Consider the following 17,334-nt stretch of genomic DNA (forward strand, 5'->3'; position numbering starts at 1 on the left):
ATTGCCGAACCCCCATCACTTAAGCCGAGAGGCGCGGCCGGCGTTAATCCCCTTGGCTGATACCCATCGTCTCTGCCGCTGCAGACTCATTCTCACAGCGTGCATCTCGATAGCAGGGTGGAGGCTAAACCGTTGGTGAGTAGCGGCACCGGAGGGAAGGAGATGGGGTGACCCCCCTGTGTCATCACGCTGCCAGCCTCTTTGTATACAACGTACGAGACTCTTGAAAAATGCCAGATTGTATATAGTGTTGCATTGTAAAGATTGGGATTCTGAGTGAGCCCTTTGCCGTCTAGCGCCCCTGTTGGTGTGTGAGATTGACGAGGCGAGAAGTAAAGAGAGTCGCTATTTTAACCAGTAAAAAAATATTTATTACAAGAAAAGGACGTGGTTTTGCAGATGCTTGCAGGGGTCGATACTTTACTTCGGACAGCGGACGGCGTGACCATCCTTGCAGCAGAACTCCTTCCCTGCCGACAACCTCGTCGCCAGCCACTTGTTTCGGTGGTTCTTGATGAAAAGGTATGCTTTCTCCCTTGAGATGGTCTTGTTGACGCTCGAGCAGAGGATGGCGCCGCTATTTGGCAGATGCTTCACAATCTGGGGAAAAAGACAGAAATTATTTCTCTCTCTCTCTCTCTCTCTCTCTCTCTCTCTCTCTCTCTCTCTCTCTCTCTCTCTCGTTTGCGCGCTCACTCACCATGTCCACGCAGGCGCTCGTGCACTGCCGCACGCCGTACGCCGTGTTGGGGGTGGCACGTTTAAACTCGTGGCTGATGGCGGGCAGGCCGACGGGCTGCTCCCGGCCCTTGCACTGGTTGGTCAGGAAGATGCCACAGGTGCAAGGAATGGGCTCTGACGAGTTGCTGCGGTCCAGCATGGGACGCACGCCGGGTAGGGTCAGGGGTGCCGTCCGAGAGGGCGTTGACGCAGGCGTCGACGCGGGCGTCGACGCGGGCTTCGAAGTGGGCGTCGACGCTGGCTTCGACGGGGGCGTCGACGCTGGCTTCGACGGGGGCGTCGACGCGGGCTTCGACGGGGGCGTCGACAGGGGCGTCGACATCGTCTGCGGCTTGGGGCTGTCGGTAACGGTGGACGTCGTCGTGGACGCTGTTAGTCCCACCTCGGACTTGCACTCTTGTGCGCCAACGAACGCACTACAGGACAAGCAGGACAGGGCAAGAGTAACAACCTCTTCTGCAATGTTGACAATTTCACTCGCGTTTGTCCGGGACCTCCTACACTCTACAGAGTTGGCATACTCTGCGCCGTCTTTTCCTCAGTGGTTCACTCATAATTAATTTTCTGATACAGGCAATTCCAGATCGGTGACTGAGCTCGCTGAGCTCCTACCTTACATCACCGACAGATTGCATTGAACGAGTAAAGTACGCCTCTTGCGCTGTGCTGTACCGCACGGAGACGTGTGGACGGGTCGTCTACCAGCTCGGGGCCATCAGATGCCGAGGTCAGTGCATTCTACGCACACTCGCCCAAACCAAACTCTTCAACAATGCATACGCGGCACAGTACCTTTTAAATAGCCAATTAGAAAACTCACCAGAGGCAAACGATGGCGATGACGAGGACACGGTCCATCCTGAGCGACTTGATCGTCACGACACTTCGTTGTTATTGGGTACGCGCAACTTCCACTCGAGGTTCTTCGACGCAAAGGTTGTCGTGCCCGTGTGTCTCGCCGGGCTTCTCGCACTGGCGGCCTGACGGCCCTCGCGCGGCGGCTGAGGGCTTCGCCCGCGGCGCGCAAAGCGCTGACTGGGCCCTGCACACCGGTGGGCCTGCCTGCGCTGCGCTTTCGCTGACTGCACTCGGTGTGCCGGGCATGTCAGCGGGAATGACGTCGAGGGGACGGCGGGCGGCCGCACGGCGGAGGCTCACGCAGCACCATCTGCTCTTCTCTCGCATTTCATGTCGAGCTGGCCCATAGGTAAACGCACTCAAACTGCGAAGGAAGGAAGAAGTGGGTGGCAGCGAATGTCGCTCGTATACACGAGAGCGGGACTGCAGCCTCGGCGGTCCCCAGCCGATAGACGGGCTACCCGACGCCCGAGTAGCAATGGTTGCCTGCTGTTCGGGCGCGCGGTGGCGACCCACTGATCAGCTGACACCGCGCTCTATCCACGAGGGCGGGGCGGGGCGGGGCACAAGGAGTGGGTGGGTTGAGGAAGGTGGGCTGCTGCACGGCGGCGCAGAGTGCCGCGTACGCAAATTACGAGGTTTTCCCATCCGGGCGTGATCTAGCGGATCTAGCCCGTACGCCACCTCCTTCCGCGAGCTATTACGCAGTAGTGCAGAGTGGAAAGTGCATCAAGCATAGACAACAGCTTTTGATACTTCGGTGAAAAGCAGTGCAAGACGCCTATCGGAGTTGAGGACTATCGGAAAACGAAAAAAAAACACGAAAACACACACACACACACACACACACACACACACACATATCACAGAGAAAGGGGATGCCCGCGGTGAAGACCTGTGCCGGGCTGATGTCGTAGGACTGGGACTACTTGTGGGTGTCTGGTGGTGCCTGGTGGTACCTGGCGGGCAAGCAGTAGTGGGCGGCGTGCACGGAGCAGCGCTGCGTACTGCAGCTAGCTGCTTCAGCGAGGCGATGATGGGGAAGTCCCACGTGTCTCGGACGGGAGAAGATCGCAAAGTTGGTAGGCCGGGCTGTGAGCCGTGCTGGGCCGGTAAACCGACGAAACAGGATATCACAAGAACAGGACATGGTGGGCAGTAACTATCCTATATCCTAATATTAGAAAGAAAAGCCGCCTTCCGGGTCTTCATAGAACGCTTTTAGAAGTCCAAGCCCCACGATCAAATTGATGAAATTCTTCTCTCGCCCTTTTATTGGGAATTCCATCCCCACTCGTCTTGTTTTGTTAGTGCTACGCTACATACTCATTTCCGTTCCGAGATTACACTCTTGTCAGGGCGACGGGCGGGAGGGGTAGAACTGTACTGGGATGCGGCGACCTTCCCCTTCCGATAAGGATGAGGGTCAGATGGTAGACGGCCCCTAAATCAGATCAACCCGGCGGCCGAGAGAGGTGTGAGTGGCTGCTCGGCTGCTGGGATTGTCAAGCGAAAGCGGTCCCGAGTTTTCTACACTTTTGGAGGGTGCCTGCTTGATACAATGCAAAAGGTAAAGGGTCTTGGGGCCCCGTGGGCGCTGGCCGCGCTGACGGCGCACGCGACGCGCACGCAGGCAAAGTGCGCGACGGCGGAGAGCATTGAAAACAAACCGGTTTGCTTACGACCACTGAAAGAGTATCGTCACTTCTCATCCTCGCCTGCCTCGTCGTTAGGCGTGACTGCCAGATCGGGCCGGGCCGGCCTGCCCGCCCAGCCCACCCGGCGGCCAGGCCCGCGCCGCACCGCCGCGCCGCCGACCCCTGAGTGAGTGTGTTGTCTTGGCCATCCTCACGCTGTTGCTGTTGTGCCCCTGCCCCCCGGCCCCCTCCTTTTCCTATGCCCCCTCCTCCATCGGGGGTCCCAGGGGGTCCCACCCAGCCCGGCTCAGCCTCGCCTCGCCCCGGCCCGGCCCGGCCCGGCCCGGCCTGTCACTTCACTCGTGCGCTCGGCTTGCCCGACGCCGGTTGTACGTGAGGTCAGCCAGTCCAGACCGAGCCGGGCAGCGCGCGCACGGCACCCACACCCACCAAGTCACACCGGCTCTCGCTCTCGTTGTAGTAGGTCGCGTCCGTCGACACTGTCGCGTCGCTACTACTTGGCCATCGGCGGCACCCTGGACCCTTCGCGTTCTGAGTGCCGACGACGACGACTGCAGGCTCCAGGAGGAGTTCACTGTGAGGTTGGTGGGTTGGTGTTGGTGCCAGAGTACACCGTGCTGCTCCGTGTTCGCTTGCCTTCCCCCGGCACCTGGGCCTCCGAGGGCCCCGAGGGCCCCAAACTCAAGCAGTGTGAGGTTATGTCGCCCTGGTCGAGGACTCTGTCGTCTTGTGGGGCACATCAGTGGTCGTCGAGCGGGCGTGGCTTGGAGTGGCGTCGTGGTGGAAGCCTTGTTGCATGTCTGCGGTGGGGTCACCTTAGAGTTCAGGCCGCGCTGCTCCGCGCTCTTGGCCAGCGGGGCGCATACCGGGGAGGGGGACCTGCCTGGGGCCCCCGTCAGCGGGCTGCACGGCGGCGGCCTTGACAGCGGGGCTTGTGACACAAAACATTGTTGTGGATGAGGCGGGGGTGACGTCACACAGGAAAGTGGACTGGAAGAACCTGGCCGCCTGGGGTTATTCAGCGGCGGTCTGGCACATGGCACCCACTTCAAGACGCCGCTGCGCTACTCGTCGCGGCCTTGGAGAATGATTTCCTCGTGCGGCGTGTGTGGGCGCAAACAGCGCGAGCTCGTACGGGTGCCCGCCCCGCCCCGCCTCGCCCCGCCCCGCCCCTCCGTCGCGTCCCAAAAGTGGACGGAGCACGTCACTCATTCCAGCGTACAATAATGGCCCTGGTGATACGCGCGGCGAGGAGGCTGGACGGCGGCGCGGCGGGCCGACCGCGCTGCTCACACGGCGGGCCTCTCATTCGATCAGCCTGCGCGACGAGGAGTACACTATGCACACGGTGCAGACCGCGCCATCCGTGCACCCACAGAGTACCCGCCCGCCCCCCGGGACTTGTTCTCGGTGGTGCGGATTCTCTCCCCCCGGCTTTGCATAAGAACCCGAGAAGAAACTCTCCCGCGGCCGCGGGTGGGTCATTGGCCGGCCCGGGGTGCCTCGCCTCACCCCACCACACCCTACACCACCCCACCCCGCCCCACCCGGCTCGACCCGACCCGGCCCTCTGACGGGCTTAGCGTTGGCCAAGACAGGTTCTTCTTGTTGCCCAGCCGCGAGGTTCGCGACTGCTGCGGCACACACGCTCCTGCCCTGCCCCCTCCTCCTCGTCCGCATCCTCGGTCGCACCGCAGTCGGCACCAAAACTCTTCAAGTTTGGTGTGGATACCTGGCCAGCCTAGCCCCAAATCGTACAAAACCACACGTTATTTCTGTGCTTCACACATCGTGGACGCCAGGCAAACTGCTGCGCCGCCGGTTGCCCCGACGCGTACCGCGCGACGCAGTACAGAAAAAGTCGTACACGATATTCGGATGCACCTGCCAATCAAAAGATCAAGGGCCAGCGCCTGTACTGTAGACCTGCTCCCTCCCCCAGTCGCTGCCGTCTCCCCGCCTCGAGGCCCGTGTGGTCTTCTGCCTGCCGTCGCCACCTATGCTTTCTGATACGGGCCCGGTGTTCGATGTCAAGGCTGCGCCCTACCCCCACAACGCCATAACACGCATAACTAGTACACTGTGGAGGGACTTACACAGCCGAGACGCTTCGCGGTTAAGTTTGTCCTCCTTGTCGTGCTTGCAGATGGACGCGATGAAGGCGCCCGCGGCGCTGGCCCTGGCGCTGCTCGCGCTGGCCTGCTGCGCGCCACCCTCCGCTGCCTTCCCGCGACCCGGCGAGGATGCCGCCATGGTCGTCACCTCCACGACATCGACGCCCTCGCTCGTGCCCGCACCTGTGACGCCGGCAACGACAACCGGAGGCGATTCGTCCTCTACTGAGGCACAACAGCAACTAGTAGGTGCACTGCGCGGGCCCCACGGGTCATTCCCTGTCCGCCATGTCCATTGCAACTGCAGTGGTTGGGTGTCTCGCACTGACATGGCTTTTTGAAATTAACTCTCGTGTATTCCTCTGTTCCGATCAGAAGCCGACATCGCCGCCCGCGCCACAAGTGCGCAGTCTCCACGTCAACTCTACGGTGCAGTACCGGTATGCGCACACTGTGGTGTCAAGCCGGGTGGCCAACCCCGCCAACCTTAGTCAGGAGGTTACCTTCTCAGTTGTTTTGCCCGAAACCGCCTTCATCTCGTCCTTCGCCATGTAGGTAACCAAGAGAGCGTTGGTCTTGTTTCTGCTTATTGGAAGGAAATTAACGTTTGGAAACTTCAGGGAAGTGGACGGGAAGATCTACAAGGCTTACGTTAAGGAGAAGAAGGAGGCCAAGCAGACCTACGATGCGGCCGTGGCAGCCGGGCAGTCTGCAGCACACGTTGCGGTGAGCGCGCGAGATTCAAACTCGTTCACCGTATCGCTGAACGTCGAGGCACAGAACAAAGTGTCTTTCAATCTAACCTACGAGGAGCTGCTCACACGGAAGTTGGGCCTCTATGACCACGTCATCACCCTCAATCCTGGACAGGTTGGTGTCGTCTTCTCTGGTGTTTCCCAGTGCAAATAAAAGAAAAGGTACAGCTGCTCACCGATGTATTGTTGTCGCTAACAGGTTGTGCAAGACTTGCAAGTCCTTGTCCACATCAAAGAGAACAAAAATATTACAAAGCTGCGTGTGCCAGAGTTCACTTCCGGAAACAAGATTGACACCGATTTGCAGGAGTGCGACGATATAACGCAAGCCAGTCCTACCAAGTGCGCTTCGGGTAAAGTAACATTTTTTTCTTTATTTATTGTTTCTGTTGCAATATCAGTGATATTACTGTGTATTGATCCGGCAACTGTGCTTAGTGTATCGTCACATGGCAATGTGTTTAAAACCTTTCCTCAGGTAACAATTTGGCCACCATCACGTGGAAGTCGCCGACTGACGTCGAGGTCCTTTTCCGTCCTTCGGAGGCCGAGCAGGAGGAGATCAGAACCCGGCTGGAGGAGAAGAAGAGAAAGGCACTGGAGGAGGCTGGGGGCGGCCTGGGGCGTCGCCACAACGCCATGCTGTGGTCCGACGTGTTCCAGCCCTCGGACGACGACTCTCGCGGCGACAAGAAGCAGGACCACGGCCTCAATGGCCAATTCAGCATCCAGTACGACGTGGACCGCGACGCAAACGGTGGCGAGGTGGTGGTAAGTGGGTGGGAGGGCTGGGAGACACTAACGGCAGGCGGCTTTCGAAAGACAAAAATAAACGAATGGGTGTTCTAAACCGCACGTTTTTCTGGTAGTACTATGCCGCATAAAGGCGTGCGTGTGTGCTTGCCTCCCGGACTCTCACCACGGCGCCTTATGACCGCGTGCGACAATGCAACCCGTCCGCACGCCTGCTTACGATACCATCACCGTGCATGTATTTGGCGCCTCCAGTGCCTGCATCGGCGGGAATTACAGTTGTGAACCTTCGCTTTCTCCAGGTCAACGACGGCTACTTTGTGCACTTTTTCTCGCCGACGGATCTGAAGCCCCTTAAGAAGCACGCCATCTTCGTTCTGGATGTCAGCGGCTCCATGGACGGTCGCAAAATCGAGCAGCTCCGCGAGGCCATGATGTCGATTCTGAACGACCTCAAGGATGGCGACTACTTCAACCTCATATCATTCTCCAGTGACGTCAAGGTGAGCCACCTGCTGGGACAAGCAGAGACCCAGAAGAAACGCCCTTTTTATTTTCGATCGTATTGGCATCGCGCACTGCTTCATGCTACACCCTTTCCCGACCCCAGGTGTGGAACTTGGACAAACCTGACAAGAGTGCACTGTACGGCACCAGCGAGGGCGTCTACTACGGCCCCGAGGCGGCCACGACCACAGAGGCGCCGCAGGAGCGCCCGCCCGCCTACCGCGCCAACAAGGAGAACATCGAGAAGGCCAAGGAGGTCGTCAAGCAGCTCTCTGCGTACGGCGGCACCAACATCAACGACGCCCTGAAGACCGCGCTGGACTGCGCGCGCGACGGCGCCCGCTCCGCCGCCATGTCTGACGGCGACCAGACCCTCGAGCCCATCGTCTTGTTCTTGACCGACGGCGACCCGACGGTCGGACTGACGGTGCCCACTAGGATCACGTCGGGCATCAGCGAGCTCAACCTCAAGCCGCGCTCCGCCGTCTTCAGCCTGGCGTTCGGCGAGGAGGCGGACATCCGGTTCCTGCGCAAGCTGTCCCTCGCCAACGGGGGCTTCGCGCGCACCATCTACGAGGCGGCCGACGCGTCCCTGCAGCTCAAGAACTTCTACCGACAGATCTCGTCGCCGCTGCTGGCCAACGTGTCCTTCCAGTACATCCCGGACAAGGTGGAGCGCGACTCGATGACGCAGCTGCAGTTCCGCACGCTGTTCGACGGCACCGAGCTGGTGGTGGCGGGCCGCACGGCGGACAAGGGCATCCAGGAGGTTGGCGGCAGCATCAAGGCCGTGGCCGACGGCGGCAAGCAGGCCACCTACAGCCCTCACGTGAGTACCCCCGTCACCCTCAGTGCACTGAGCAGACGTTTGTTTTTGTTGCCCCTTTTCTGACTAAATGATATCTACTGCCAGGTTGTAATGATCGACGAACCCCTCACCATCTACCCGTTCGACTCTGAGGGCCCTCTGTTCAACACTACGGTGCATCAGTCGCCCAAGCACGTGTCCGTGCTAGAGCGGCTCTGGGCCTACCTCACCATAAAGCAGCTGCTCGACGAGCAGGACGCCCTGGACGCCAAGACCTTCAAGGAGGAGGTGGTGGAGCCCCCCACCCGAGTGCGGCCAGCCGGGCCGCCTCCGCCACCGCCGATGGCATTGCCGTCCATGACAGTCTCGGTGGCCCCGAGCTCCACCGACGCACCCCTCACGACTTCCACGGCGACTTCGGGCAGCGAACCCAACGTTGCGGACCTGGACGGCCTGGACCTGAGCGTCCTAAAGCGCGAGCCCAAGCAAAAGGCCCTGGAACTTGCCCTTAAGGTGAGCACTGACTTAGTGGAACAGAGTGTCTCGCTGGCCACCTTCACCTTCTCTTTTGCTGTGTGTAGTCCTACCGCGCGCAGAAGGTGTGCGCGCGGCCTTGCCTATCGTTGCGCTTTAACCAAGGCGCCTTGTGACCCCGTGCGAGTAGGCAACTCGCCTACAGGCTTGCGTGCCGTACACGGCCTTACAGTAGAACTACACAGGGATCGTCCAGAAAGTACGACCGTTTTTTCTCAGATCCTTTCGGCAAATTACGGCCGCTGGGCGCCTGCGATACTCCGGGTAGGCCACCCCGCAGTACACGCATGCCTAGCAAGCAAGATGTTGCCTACGCACAGGCGCTAAGAGAGCTTACACAGGCTAAACTTTGCAGGTTGGTAAGGGAGAATGACGGACGTACTTTCTGGATGATCCCAATAGAGAACATAGCCGGCGAGACGTCGTATAGCTCGGTTGTAGACGTGTAGTTTGTGGCCGCTTTCATTGAGATACTCACAAGCAAGGGACTTAGAAGCTAGACTAGAGACTAAGTGACATTATGTTTTTCACCAGTACTCTTTCGTGACTCCCCTGACGTCCCTGGTCGTCGTCAAACCCAATGAGACGAAGACGACCGACGCCCAGACTGTTAATCCGGGTAAGAGTATTACCTGAATGGTCCAATTCTCCAAAATCGCCTTTACTGAATGTGCTCTGTATCTGTATAGCCAACATTTCTATGCTCTGTCGTAGATGCGGTAGCAGCGGCAAGTCTTCAAGGAGGTGAGTTGCTGATTTGAAAATAGATTTCTGAATTTACCTGTGTTGATATTGCCGTTAGTTTTGTAATGCAGACGAACGAGATGTTTATTGTAGCCTCTGTACTTGTAGTTATAGGTTTTGCGCTCTGGTTTCACTTTCCCCTCGATTAGTACCTTAATTGATTGTAGGGCAGGGACGGAGGCAAGAAGGAGACGTTGCTCTGCTCCTTCCTTAGTTCATCGTTGTCCGCGCTCCTCATACAGTTCGTTTCTCCCGCACTAAACGCCCAACAGTCCTGCGTTTGGTAGTTCAACATTTGGCTTCGTCATCATTTTGGTGGTTGTCTCTCTAACAGCTTACAACCGCCTGATTGTACTACTGCCGTGCCTGATTTTTTAAGTTATTTATTTTTATTATTGGTGCGCACCCACACACAGGAAAGTTCACGGAGTCCTTCAGTACTTTTGCCGCTATTTGCCTACTTTTCCGACGCAATTTTTCCACCGTTTTACAGGACACCTTTCTAAAAACAGCGCGATGATTTAGGGGGGGGGGGGCTGCGATGTGATCCTCATTCCCATACAATTCTAATCAAGACGGTGCAGAGGATTGGGAAAATCTAAATTTTCATAGTCTCCATCAGATCATCATTTATGGACACCTTTATGTACATGCGGAGACAACCTCCGCAATTAGGCCGCACCTCAGGGATCGTCCAGAAAGTACGCCCGTTTTCCCTCACATTCTTTCGGCATATTACGGGAGCTCGGCGCCTGCGAGACTCGGGGTAGGCCACCCCACAGTACATACATGCCCCGCGGCCAAGATCTTGCCTACCTACCAGGCGTTATGAGAGCTTACAGAGGCTGAGGTCTGTAACGGCGAATGTCGGGCGTACTTTCTGCATAATGATCCCTAATGCGGGCGAGTATCGTTTTCAGCCGTGCGTCTGCGCCAGTCGCATGTGGGTCACGTGCCCCTGGCGGCTCACAAGCAAAATCGAAAAAGCAAGGCTCGAGCCAATAAGAGTACGACTCGCAGTCGCCTCACCATCAAGTCGTCTTGTGATGGGCTTGCAAGCGGGCCGCCCCCTCCGCCAGGGGTGCCAGTCCCGACGCCGCCGCTGCACTGCTCGAGCCGTAAGTCGGGCGCGATCGGACAAGACCTCCGCAGGTGTCCTGGGGTGGTTGCAAGTGGCGCTGGGCGGCGTGGTCGGCTCTGGACTGCACTGCTAGTGCTAGCCGTGGCGAATGATGATTGCCTGATTGTGATTGGCTTGTATGTGTGCCCTGCTCGGTCATTTCCCCTTCCCCTCCAACCCGCACCCGCAGTCCCTTTTCAGGTCGACGGGCCGGCGGTGCAGTGCGGTGACGACGGTCGTTGGTTCAATGAACAGGGAAAAAATGTTAACTATAGTTCATTGGTGACGATACTTTGGGTTCGCTCGCGGCTCGTTCAATCTGCCACGCCCCTCCCCCTCAGGCTTTGTGGACCGCATCAGCGGCGGGGGCGGTCACTACGCTGCCGCCATCGTGGGTGCCCCTCCTCCAGGATTCGCCGGACCTGTGTCCGCGTTCTCCAGACCCATCAGCGCCGCCGCCTGGGGGGGACAACCCGGACTACCCGACCTGGGCGGCCCGCTAATGCTCGCGCGCCCGCCGCCGCCGCCCCCACACGGCGGCCCCACGGACCCGGCCGCGGGGCTGGCCCAGCTGGGCGCGGACGAGCGCGACCCCGTGAGCCACAAGCTCACCACGACCACCCCAAAGCGTAAGTGCCGCCCCGGCCGCCGACCCCTCGAGTCCATGGGCTGGCGGGGCACTGTGGTTGTGCGTTTGTGTGTCGTGTGTCTGTAACATCTTCACCTGCTGACTGGGCGCCCTGGGCGGGTTGGATTGGGCTGCTTATGCGGATATATATTCCGGGTGTGCTGCGTCTCGTAGTTGGTCTTAGCAGTGTGGTGTGATGTGGTGTTTCGATCGGCAAGGCTTTTGGCGTGTAGAACTTGTTACCTGTCTCCCCGCCCGCCCTCCTCGAGCAAGACGTTGACGCTACCTGTTAACTCCTCGCTTGCTCCCCCGGCCCGTAGGAGTCCTGGCCGCACCCCCATCCTTGGGGGCGTTGGGCCGGCCCGTCGCCCATTTCTCAAAGAAGAACTTCGCGTTGATGAACCGGATTCGCCCGTCGCCGGCTCTGCTCTCGGTCTACTCCACGACGCCCTTTGCAGTCCCGATGGCGACTGTAGCTCAAGCTCAAGAGGATGAGGTGACTTGTGAGTGAGCCATGGTCCAAAAGCGGATAGAGTTGACAGGACCTATGTGCCCTCATCCCACCCTGCGTCCTGTGCTTGTCTACCAAACTCTACCCACGCCGCAGCCCAGCCGAGCACTAACAACAGACCTTCATTTTAAACGCGTCTAACATTTTTCGACTCTTTGCCAGTTATTGATTATATTTTTCAATTTTATTGTTTCATTAGCATGACGTCTCTTGTAAGGTGTAAGAATGCAACTGCCTGTGCTCTGTCTGGTGGTAGATGTGGTGTATATAACTGTGTTTGCTTTGTCCGCATTTTAAAGCATGCGCCTTGTGTATTTGCTTGCTATGTTCCAGGAGCACCCTTTTTAGACAATAAGTTTTCTGCACTATCTATGGCTGAAGCTGAGGAAGATACAGTTGATGCTCCTCATGTAGATAGGGTGGACATTAACAGTGAGTGGAATAAATTTCCAATTGTCTTTTTTAAATACGTATTAATCTGTGCTGTATATTAACTGTGAGAGCTTTGGAAGACTGGTAATGGGACAGGGACATGTAGATGCATGCATGAACAGTACTACTGCCTGCTTATTTTAATCATACTAATATGATAACATCAGCCTAGACACAAATATTCAGAATTAAGGCTACCAAAATTGAAACACAAAAATCAAAATACCAAAATTAAATTTTGTCTGCTTTAAAAATTACAAATTATAAGATAAACACTTCTATTCATTTGTGTTTTTTGTGCTATTTTCATTTTAGCCACACCTAATTTGCTTGTTAATATATCTGATGTGAAATGGCTACCCAGTGACGCACTTCAGAAAGGTGTTCTTCCACTGAAGATAAATGGAACAGAGAAAAACTACAAAGTTAGCAATGAGGTAAGAAAATTTGGTGTATGCATGCAGTCAAAACAAAAGATTTTTTAGAGTTGGAAAGCCTACTTTAAAGAAGGTTTGATCAAATTTGATAATTGATTTTTAATTGTTATAGACTGAGCTAAGCCCCACACAAAATTGTGTGCTACCAGGAGATGGGTCCACATCAGGTGTTTGCAGACACTTTGCAAATTGTGTTCTTGAGCAAGTTGTTCAGAGAATAGAAGATTTTGTCAAATACCAGTGTTCAATGGGAGAGTAAGTAGCTATAAATACACACCCATATGCATGCACAACCAAAAGATGGAGTGCTTTGAGAATAATTTGTTACAGCTACCTGGCCATATGCTGTCCACCAGATGCTATACGAACAAATTCCAGCCAGACAACAGCATCACCCCAACCATAATTTAAAATCAGCTTTTTATATTAAGTGGTTCTGTTACAGTATAATAATTGACAGTAGAAACATCAGTATACATAATTTTTATTTCTTGACAGAGGAGCTTCTCTGTGATATCCGATAACAATTCCATTTTAAAATGTATTAAAGACTAACTTGATAGTAATTGTGATGATTCATAGGAACAATAAATCCAAACATATGAAAATATAATTTACATTATTCACTAGGAATTCTGCCAGTAGCTAAAGAGAACTATAACAAATAGTACCCTATTTAGATGTCTAAAGTGAGTTACAGGCAAACTGTACCTTGCACCCAAATCAGTACAAAAACAGCATGATTGGGTACATTTATAATAGCAGTTCTTAAGGTAAAAATCTATCAAATTAGACAAGCTTTAACAAATTTCAGCTTGGAAATAAAATTCAAAAAGTTCATTGTTCTTCAGTTCAATGGCACAAATTAAAAGAAGTTGATTCTAACAATGATTTAACACATTTATTTTGGTTGAAAATAATGAGTAAAAACAGCACCTAGAGGCTTCATAGTAACCAGCTAGCTATATTTTTCTGTCTTTTGTTCAAACCTGAGAGCCCCTATCCCATAAGGCTTCAACTTAAAAATGTTTTGTATACATGTCTATTTCAAAAAGAGGAAAGTTTAATCTCATCAACAGTTTCTGGGATTCTTTAAATACTGTAGGGCATTCTATCCACTTATCTGCACACTTTGTACATAGAAATATCATGATAATATCGAATAGAGGCATGCACAATATTAAAACTAAAAACATACAGTATTGGAATATAGGACGCCGCTTGATAGAATATCTCAAGGAGAAAGACATAAGAACATAAACATGCTCATCTCAGTCACCACTTCAGGTAAGCTAAGGCAGAGCAAACAGTGACAACAAATGTGAATGTTATTAGTTCCTTAGTTTGTGATCAAGTCGCTGCTGAACAGCTGTCATAAAATCTTGAGTGTTGAGGTACATAGACTCTTTAACATTAGCCATGCCATGGATGCAAATGGCCAGATCCTTAGTCATCTCACCAGCTTCCACACACTCAACACAAGCCTCTTCCATGGATTTTGCCACTCTGTGAGAAAAAAGGAATTTTTTAAAGAAATGATACCTAGTTAAAAGGCAAAGTCTTACTAATACAACCTAAATTACCTAGCCACATCAGGAGTGTTATCAAGCTTTGCACGGTGTTCAAGACCACGGGTCCATGCAAAGATTGAAGCAATTGGGTTGGTTGAAGTAGGGAGTCCCTTTTGGTGTTGCCTGCACAAAAATACAGGTGAGTTTTACCGGAACACAGGGAAACAGTTAATACATGAGAGTATTTATTTACCGATAATGGCGGGTGACTGTTCCATGTGCAGCTTCTGACTCAATTGTTATGCCATCAGGGCACATCAACACTGATGTCATCAAACCAAGAGATCCTTTGGATGAAAAAATAAATTAAGTTAATTAGATTATAAAGAAAAGAGTGTAAACTGAACAGAATAACGGTCTAATGTTAATTCAGGGAAATAGGAATATCATACCATAGCCTTGGGCCACGATATCAGACTGTACATCTCCATCATAGTTTTTGCAAGCCCACACAAAGCCTCCATCGGATTTTAAAGCTTGAGCAACCATGTCATCAATCAAACGATGCTCATACCAGATACTAGCTTTCTGATAGTCTGCACGGTAGCTTCTACAAAATAAAATTTGTTTTAAAACATTTACATTCAAACATATTAAATGGTCAGTACTTGGTGTTTCTTACTTGTTGTAAATTTCTTCAAAAATGTCTTTGAATCTTCCATCATACTTTTTCAAAATTGTATTTTTGGTTGAGAGGTACAAAGGCATTTTATTCTTCAAAGCAACCTGAAAATTGTGTCCAGTGAAGAAACAACAACTATAGTTTAACTCTGCTGGGCTGGAACTGTTTCAAAAAGTATACGTGGTATTGAGAGGCTCTTTACCTGGAAACTGGAGTGAGCAAAAGCTTCAATCGAATCATCAGTGTTGTACATTCCAAGAGCAACTCCTCTGCCAGGGAAGTTGAATACCTCCAACCTTTCAGACTTGCCAGCTGCGTCAGTGAAAACAAGTTCCATCTAAACAAATGTGCCCAAAATATAATTTAGAACATAAATTAATAATAGATATTAATCAAGATTGTAAGCATTAATAAATTGCTTATTTGAATATACATGTAAATTGTGCCAAATGAACTAACCCTTCCTGGACGAGTGACAACATAATCCTTAGCCTTGTACTGGTCACCATGGGCATGTCTACCAATTACAATAGGCTTCGTCCAGCCAGGAACTAACCGAGGGATGTTTTTGCACATAATGGGCTCACGGAAAACAGTTCCACCCAAAATGTTTCTAATTGTTCCATTCGGACTAAGCCACATTTTTTTGAGCTTGAATTCTAGAGAGACAATAGTAGCATTAATGGAAACACTTGAAGAAATGAATTAGATATTGCATTTTCAAGGAAGTTTCTTACCCTCCACACGCGCCTCATCAGGTGTAATGGTTGCACATTTGATGCCAACATGGTGTTTTTGAATGGCATGTGCAGCATCAATTGTAACTTGATCATTGGTCTCATCCCTGTACGGAAGACCTAGATCATAGTACAAACACTCCACCTATGAACAAAAAGAAAAGGATTGATCAGCTGGTGCGACGAGAAAAGATACGCAAATACTTGTCATTTCCCCTTATTCTTATCAGGTGCTCAACCTCTGACCCCAACCTCAGCAACACAATTTTCCACAATAGTGCTTTAATTAATAAATTGATGTAAAATAACAGTTTTTATGTCTGTAATTTAAGAGGGAAAAAAGTAAGACTTCAAAGTGCATTTCCTTTTAGTTACCTTAATGTAAGGCAGAATGAGCTTTTCCTTGATGCTGGCCCAAATGATACGCGTCATTTCATCGCCATCCATCTCCACCACCGGGTTGACACATTCGGCACGTTTGACACTCGCATCTGAAAACCATAATAGTTCTATTATACCACGATTCCCGTAACATAGAAAAGACGGTGAGCAGCTGAAAGGGGGGAGGGGGGGGAGAGGTGCTAGAGAGGGAGTTCCCTGCCCCCCCCCCCCTCAATCTAGAGGAAGTCCCGCAGTTCCTTGACCTCGTGACTCCCGCCCCCGCCCGAGCCCGTGACGTCCCTCCATAGCCAGACGCCAGACCGGTTGCGTGGCTACCCCGCTCCCCCTGCAGGCCCATCTTTGTGTCTCAAGGGCGTAGCAAGGGCGCCCGACGCCGGTGCTGGAGTGGCTGGAGTTCACTGGACGAAGGGGGACGGATGGGGGAGAGGGGTGGGGAGGGGGGCAGCGTATCTCTTTTACTCGTATGTGTATCAGGGCTACGACACAACAGTGTTGCGGGTTTGCATACCCTGGGGGCCATGGCGCCTTACGGGTGGAGCAAGTAGGCAAACCCGCATACTGCCGTGTGTCCCTGACACACGTTTAGATCTGGAGAGAACCAGGCATCACCATTCTCTCAACCTCCCACCTCAGAGCGCTCTTGAATCGCTCAGAAAACATAATTTCAGCACCACCACTCGGATAAAAAAAAATTGGTCCGATGCACACTCTCTGCCTGTTTTATCTCTGTCTCTCCGTTCTTCATCTCCATTCATTTCTCCATTTCTTCCATTACCACCCCCCACTCGCAACCACCCACGCCAAGCCGGCTTCAACAAGTACTAGTACTTCAAAGGGGGTGGTGCAGGAGGCTTTAGTGACAAGATTCAGCATGAAATACGATTTCATTTTTAAACTCGAAGGGACTCGGTCACAAGTCTCCTCGTACCAATTATGCAAAGAGATCAGACCGGGATCAGACGCAAGGAGATAAGGAGGTGCGGTACAGGGGGTCCGGCTAGTGCTGTCGACGCGTCCCCCAGGGCCTGTAAAACGAAAACGGGGGGGCTGCTCTGGGCATGCCCTTGCTTGACAACTAGGACAACTCGTACTTACAATTCCTGCGTGATGCTGCAGCAGTAGCTGGTGCTGTGATGTTGACAGCTTGTGAGGGAAGCTGTCCCAGAGACTTGCACAGTTTTGTCAAGGTGCCCGCCATCCTTTCTTCAGATGCTTGCAGACGAAATGAACTAGCTCAACCTCAACGCGGCTCAGATTCAGATCCCCCTGAGAACAAGAGGGGTGCCACGAGAGACGACCAAGACCACTGATAAAGGGGCTGTTATGGACCAGTGGGACGCAGTGAAGCCGGCAGAATGGTAATGGGTTGAGTCCGAGGGGCCAAGTGAGATAAAAACAAGTG

At 53.2% G+C, this 17,334-nt stretch overlaps 3 protein-coding genes across 11 annotated transcripts; 1 reads left to right on the forward strand and 2 right to left on the reverse strand.

Moving 5' to 3' along the window:
* Nucleotides 1-348: 348 nt before the first annotated feature.
* LOC113207846 (follicle cell protein 3C-1) lies at nucleotides 349-3,401 on the reverse strand. Of its 2 annotated transcripts, none has more exons than XM_052267176.1 (4): nucleotides 3,282-3,401; nucleotides 1,562-1,963; nucleotides 701-1,157; nucleotides 349-600 (listed from the first exon to the last, which is right to left on the reverse strand). In XM_052267176.1, exons 2-4 carry the CDS (start codon nucleotides 1,597-1,599, stop codon nucleotides 421-423), a joined length of 675 nt encoding a protein of 224 aa, XP_052123136.1. In that variant the 5' UTR covers nucleotides 1,600-1,963; nucleotides 3,282-3,401; the 3' UTR covers nucleotides 349-420. The 2 variants fall into 2 exon arrangements, with proteins under 2 accessions (XP_052123136.1, XP_026280354.2); XM_026424569.2 differs by lacking the exon at nucleotides 3,282-3,401 and adding an exon at nucleotides 2,559-2,709.
* On the forward strand, nucleotides 3,146-13,213 carry LOC113207796 (inter-alpha-trypsin inhibitor heavy chain H4). Of its 8 annotated transcripts, none has more exons than XM_052267172.1 (15): nucleotides 3,146-3,169; nucleotides 5,404-5,616; nucleotides 5,747-5,922; nucleotides 5,992-6,241; nucleotides 6,326-6,479; nucleotides 6,605-6,897; nucleotides 7,182-7,382; nucleotides 7,490-8,215; nucleotides 8,300-8,707; nucleotides 9,263-9,347; nucleotides 9,443-9,472; nucleotides 10,393-10,590; nucleotides 12,479-12,600; nucleotides 12,713-12,855; nucleotides 12,931-13,213. In XM_052267172.1, the coding sequence occupies exons 1-15, from the start codon at nucleotides 3,161-3,163 to the stop codon at nucleotides 13,004-13,006; spliced, it is 3,084 nt and encodes a 1,027-aa protein (XP_052123132.1). In that variant the 5' UTR covers nucleotides 3,146-3,160; the 3' UTR covers nucleotides 13,007-13,213. The 8 variants fall into 8 exon arrangements, with proteins under 8 accessions (XP_052123132.1, XP_052123128.1, XP_052123133.1 ...); XM_052267168.1 differs by lacking the exon at nucleotides 10,393-10,590 and adding an exon at nucleotides 10,934-11,221; XM_052267173.1 differs by lacking the exon at nucleotides 10,393-10,590 and adding an exon at nucleotides 11,541-11,723.
* Nucleotides 13,069-17,334, reverse strand: LOC113207798 (isocitrate dehydrogenase [NADP], mitochondrial). Its single transcript, XM_026424495.2, has 10 exons — nucleotides 17,028-17,334; nucleotides 15,906-16,021; nucleotides 15,531-15,675; nucleotides 15,253-15,452; nucleotides 14,996-15,130; nucleotides 14,794-14,897; nucleotides 14,564-14,721; nucleotides 14,365-14,458; nucleotides 14,184-14,294; nucleotides 13,069-14,106 (listed from the first exon to the last, which is right to left on the reverse strand). Exons 1-10 carry the CDS (start codon nucleotides 17,128-17,130, stop codon nucleotides 13,932-13,934), a joined length of 1,341 nt encoding a protein of 446 aa, XP_026280280.1. The 5' UTR covers nucleotides 17,131-17,334; the 3' UTR covers nucleotides 13,069-13,931.

This window comes from Frankliniella occidentalis, unplaced genomic scaffold (assembly GCF_000697945.3).
Source record: "Frankliniella occidentalis isolate FOCC.00 unplaced genomic scaffold, Focc_3.1 Scaffold47, whole genome shotgun sequence".
NCBI classification, from domain to species: Eukaryota; Metazoa; Arthropoda; class Insecta; order Thysanoptera; family Thripidae; genus Frankliniella; species Frankliniella occidentalis.